General features: G+C 35.6%; 1 protein-coding gene across 1 annotated transcript in view; it reads left to right on the top strand.

Moving 5' to 3' along the window:
* cldn19.S (claudin 19 S homeolog) overlaps positions 1-5,335 on the top strand; it is a 28,473-nt gene extending 23,138 nt beyond the window's left edge. The window contains 1 exon segment of the mRNA NM_001095417.1: positions 4,365-5,335. Coding sequence (NP_001088886.1) covers positions 4,365-4,407 — 43 coding nt within the window. The 3' untranslated portion in view covers positions 4,408-5,335.
* Positions 5,336-6,000: the final 665 nt, after the last annotated feature.

Genomic DNA, 6,000 nt, shown 5'->3' on the forward strand with positions numbered 1-6,000 from the left:
AGATAACAGCTGCCTGGTAGATCTAAGAACAACACTCAATAGTAAAATCCATGTCTCACTGAGACACATTCAGTTACATTGAGAAGGAAAAACAGCAGCCTGCCAGAAAGCATTTCTCTCCTAAAGTGCAGGCACAAGTCACATGACCAGGGGCAGCTGGGAAATTGACAAAATGTCTAGCCCCATGTCAGATTTCAAAATTGAATATAAAAAAATCTGTTTGCTCTTCTGAGAAATGGATTTCAGAACAGAATTCTGCTGGATCAGCACTATTAACTGATTCATTTTGAAAAAAAAAAATGTTTTTCCCATGACAGTATCCCTTTAAGGTGTCCTCCCCCTGGGGGGGAGCTCCTTAGATCAGGAAATGAAAATCTAAAATTAAAAGCACTAAAGCAAATGATAAATTGTTTTGGGTTGGTGCTCTGATACAGTATGTGAAATTTGACACAATTTCTGGAACTTTCATTGCATGCAACGGTTCCACTTATTTGATGTTCTATGTCTATCCACTTGGAACCCTATATTCTTAATATATACTTTAATGTACCTTTAAAAATATGCGCCTAATTTATTGAATTTACCATGAAAGATACATTTTGTGATGAAGAGAATGAGAGTAAATAGAACTTTATGTTTGAGGAGTGTCAGCCCTTCAGTGAATGTTCCAGTGCAACAGAATAATCAACTAATACTCTGCTCACAAGACCCCATATGTTTGACTGCCCTTTCAAGAATCAAATACTCATCTCTAACCCTGAGTTCTGACTATTGTGGGAAAGTAAAATGTCAGTTTATCCCACTAAAACTCATGGGTTTTATCATGGGAATATAGATTGCACCTTAAACAGAATAAACCTGCTTTTGGAGAAGAGTTAGACAAACTGTCGTTTTGGTATAATATACAGGTATAGGATCCCTTATCCGGAAACCCGATATCCAGAAAGCTCCGAATTACGGAATGGCTGTCTCCCATAGACTCCATTTTATCCAAATAATCCAAATTTTTAAAAATGATTTCCTCTTTCTCTGTAATAATAAAACAGTAGCTTGTACTTGATCCCAACTAAAATATAATTAATCCTTATTGGAAGCAAAACCAGCCTATTGGGTTTATTTAATGTTTAAATGAATTTCTAGTAGACTTAAGGCATGAAGACCCAAATTACGGAAAGATCCGTCATCTGGAAAACTCCAGGTCCCGAGCATTCTGGATAACAGGTCACATACCTGTACAAATGAAAGAAAACATTCACAAATTAATATATGGAATACACTGAAACAGAATTGTATATGTGTTTGGATTAACAGACATCAACTGAACTCATTAATAAAAGCAACAATGATTTAAAGGCTAAAGAAGTGTAGCAAATTAGGTACGGTAAGGGAACAAATGCCAAGAAAGAAGGAAAGAGATGAGATACGAGGTAGCACAAGTCTTCATTATAAGGGTTCTCCTGTGGTGTTCCCAGAAGAAATGATCAGCTCATGATAATCATTATTACAGTTGAATGCTCATGAATAATGAATCAGGCTAGTATAGAGAGGGCCCCTGTAATTCAATTAAAGGAACAGTATTTCTAAGAAATCACACTACCCTGCCACAAAAGAACATTGTATTAGATTTAGAAATCTGATAATAAGAATATAAATGTGAAAATGTATACATTGCTCTGATTAAAAGTAAAACCACAATTTATAATAATTGTGTACAATAGAACATGCATGTTTCTGTAATTTGGTTAGATGCATAAGATACTGGAATATTAATAGGAAAGGGACTGAATAGAAAAATGATTCATAAAAAAGTAGCAATAACAATAAATGTATAGCCTTACAGAATATTTGTTTTTATGATGGGGGTCAGTGACCCCCATTTAAAAGTGAAAAAGAGTCAGAAGAACAAGGCAAACACTATAAAGAAAAACAAATGAAGACCAATTAAAACGTTTTATAGCAGCAGCCATTCTATAACATACTAAAAGTTAATTTAAAGGTGAACCACCCCTTTGATGATCAAAGATGGAAGACCTTTTTTTGCACCACTAGGAAATACTTAGAATGGTGGGTGCAAATGTCAAGGATTTCAACATAAACATAAGTTATTGGCAAAAATAAAGGCAATCGTGCCTGAGGGTAAATAGCCCAAGGCATTTGTAAATAAAACATCTGAGCTGCTTGACAGTATTCTTAGATATTAAGGAATATTAGGTACAAAAAGAGCATAATATGAATCAATGGATAACTAGGGTGGAGAGGCAGGGCCACAACTGTCCTGGATTAAGAACGATTCACTTTAAGATTTGTGACTAACGTTTGTCTTACCCACTCATATTCACATTTGTCAGTGGTGTGGACATTCTTTTGTGCAGTGCCTGTGAGCTCCGTGATAGACAGACTCAACACAAAGCAGTGCAGAAGAGGAAGGTCACCACTTTGACTCACTAAAAAGAGGTTAAAGAGAGATCTGCAACTGGATTGCCATTTGTAATGATCCATATTGTTCATCTGATACTATCTCTTGCTGAAATTCCAGTTTACTTTGGAATTGTGAAAATTATAATGACTACAAGGTGAATGCACCAAAAAAATTGTCAGTAAAGCCTGGTAGACAATATATTATACCGGTTAACCTGTATGTGCAATAAGTATCCCATCAATACAATGAATTTCTCAAGCAATTCAATCCTGTTCCAAAAAGATTGGAAAATAATAATAATAATTGGAAAATAATGCCACAAGTAATTTCTTTGTGTGTGTTTTCAGTAATTACCTGTCTATCCCAAAGGGCCAGGCAGTGTGGGAACATTCAGTCCTCATTACCACCATTATGTGATCATCAAAGACAACAGTGTTCCACTGATATATGATAAAGTAGATTAAGGGGCTGATTCACTAAGGGTCGAATATCGAGGGTTAATTAACCCTCGATATTCGACTGGGAATTGAAATCCTTTGACTTCGAATATCGAAGTCGAAGGATTTAGCGCAAATAGTGCGATCGTACGATCGAAGGATTATTCCTTCGATCGAACTATTAAATCCTTCGAATTGAACGATTCGAAGGATTTAAATCCAACGATCGAAGGAATATCCTTCGATCAAAAAAACTTAGGAAAGCCTATGGGGACCTTCCCCATAGGCTAACATTGACTTCGGTAGCTTTTAGCTGCCGAACTAGGGGGTCGAAGTTTTTTTTAAAGAGACAGTGATTCGACTATCGAATAGTCGAATGATTTTTAGTTCGAATCCTTCGATTCGAAGTTGTAGTCGAAGGTCGAAGTAGCCCATTCGATGGTCGAAGTAGCCCAAAAAAAAAACTTCGAAATTCGAAGTTTTTTACCTTCGAATCCTTCACTCGTAGTTAGTGAATCGGCCCTTAATTGTAACTGAGAGAATATATTTCATATATCATATATCTCATATATCATATATCTCCTCTTTCTTAGAGTACTTCAGTGTATATTTATAAGTGTTAAAAGCAATGTAGAAATTTCGTCAGCCATACTTACGCCACCATTTTTTTTATAGACAAAGCCAAGTGCAGGGATGGGTATAGCTGTGAGTAAAATCTGAATATGTTTTTTTTATAAAAAGACAATGTAAAGATCATATATACTTTACACAGGAGGTCTGCTACATGTCTTAACTTTAAGTTGTGCTTAATTTTAATTATGGTGCAAAATTAATTTGAATGTTTATTAATAATAACTTTGAAGTAGTTCATTTTTTTGAATGTCTTCTCAATTTCATTATTCCTTAAAAGCAACTAAATCCCAAGCTAAAATTTGTTGAGAAATTAATGTAGAGAACTTGGGTATAAGACCAAAGGTACCTCAACTTTATAGCAGAAACAGGGATTTATTTATCGGGCGGTTCAGGCTGGGATTCAAAATAGGCTGTGGCATTTTAAGTACACGGAGGCCCAAACAGCCCCACTCCCCCACAGACCCCCATCATGGTGGACAGAAAGCATTTCTCCTTGTTCCTATGGTGGGGGCAGACAACCAGGACTGCAGCAAGTTGAATCAGGGGTGGGTGGGTTTAATTTTTATTGTTATTAAAATGCTGTTCTCTTAGGCCCCTGTAGCACTTGCCAAAGTCTCCACTATTTTTTCTTTCAGGTCTTTAGTTATACTATAATTACAAAAAAAAAAAATAGTTCAATTGTTCTGATTGCTTTTTTGAGATCTTTTAATTGCTGTCAGATATTGCATCACAAAAACAACAAACACAACTTATTTCAATGTTTACCCATTTTCATGACGTGCCATATAATAAATATTTCATATGAAATTCTCGTAAAGTTTTCTGAATAATTTTGTTCTTTTTTTTTTTTTTAATGTGCTCATTGTTTTATTTAGAATTACAAAAATGCCTGCCAAGAATAAAGAAGAAACGAGCTAATTGTGGAGACTATCAGGATTAGACTAAACTTTCTTTGTCAAGAGACTCGGCTGCAGGAACGACAACAAAGGAGGATTCAGTTGAACATTACAGATGAACTTTTGTAAATGTAACAGTCGCTTGTGACTAATAACAATGGTTTACGAAAAAGCAGCAAATTTCTGTGGTTAGTCTCTGTAATTGGCAGAAGGAAGACGGACAGATATTTTCTCTACTGAGACATATTTTGACTATGGAATTCCCCCATATATTTTACCTTATCTGTTACTTTCAGCTCTGCATCTGTGAATTTAAGATTTATATGATTTTCTTAATGTACTAAATCTGCAGAGCAGCAAAATGCTTTGCTATAAACATTTTGGGTATCTAAAGAAATACCACAATATGGTTTAGTTGACAACAGGGTCAGCCCGGGCTACCAGAAAACCAGAGGGACTCAGGGTGGGCCCCCGGATTTAAGAAGCCCCAGTCTAGTTGAATTTCTATGACTCAGTCCTTATTTCACCGGTGGACTTATATATAAACCTATTTCATTTGGCACATTTTATATTTAACTGCTTTAAAAGTGGGCCCAAGGTGTCAGGTTTTCTGTTGGGCCATAGGAAACCCAGTTCAAAATGCCACTGTTTGCACACAATAACGTAAAGCTTGTTTTATTGAAAACTGTATATAATAAACCCAGGGTCTGGGGGCTTGTACACATGTTTTTTTGTGAATATAACCCACTAACTTAAAAAAAAATAACCTTTATAATTAAAACTCATCTTTGAAAATGAAATAAAAAAAATAAATGTCTAGAGCTACCCTTCGATTTTCCTCGAAAGAAACAAAGCTGTTACTGGGAGAAACATTTTAGATTTGGTTTATTTAACTCTTAATATAAATGCAACAGTTTTTTTACTGCAAATAAAATATACAGTAAACACCATCATCATTGTATTTGTCATTTGCAGTTAACACATACAGTACAGGCCACTTCCCCCCTTACTCTTCTGCAACACCCCCTATACACAGTATTATTAGTCATGTTAATATACATTCAATATGTGTATTCGGCCATTTTTCAGCAGGATTCAGATTTGGCCGAATCCTTGTGCCTGGCTGAACCGAATCTGAAAACTTTAAATCATGTCACTTTTCGTTACAAAACAAGGAAGTAAAAAAATAGTTTTGCCGTGCACGGCTCTATTTTTTTCTCTCCCTCGCTGATTTGCATATGCAAATTAGGGTTCCGATTTGGTTCGGTATTCGGCCAAATCTTTCACAAAGGTTTTAGGGGTTTTGGCGAATTCAAAAAAGTGAATTTGGTGCATCCCTAGTTATCTGTCATATTTGCTTTTAAATCCTCTCTGCTTTAGACCACCTTTCCATTATGTGTTGTTTTCTGCATTTCATGTAATCACGATTTGTGTAGAGGGGTAAGTATTTCTATCCTATGTTGGGATCTTTCCCCTGGAAGCAAGATTTGCTGCATGATTGTTTGTTATGGTTTTGAGGTGAGTCTCTTTCTGATATACAATGTTTTTTATGCTTTGTGTAGTTTCTTAATAATTTGTTCAATTTCTTCAATGCAACCTACTGGGCTCCAGAAAC

The sequence above is a fragment of the Xenopus laevis genome, chromosome 7S (assembly GCF_017654675.1).
Source record: "Xenopus laevis strain J_2021 chromosome 7S, Xenopus_laevis_v10.1, whole genome shotgun sequence".
In the NCBI taxonomy this organism is placed as follows: Eukaryota; Metazoa; Chordata; class Amphibia; order Anura; family Pipidae; genus Xenopus; species Xenopus laevis.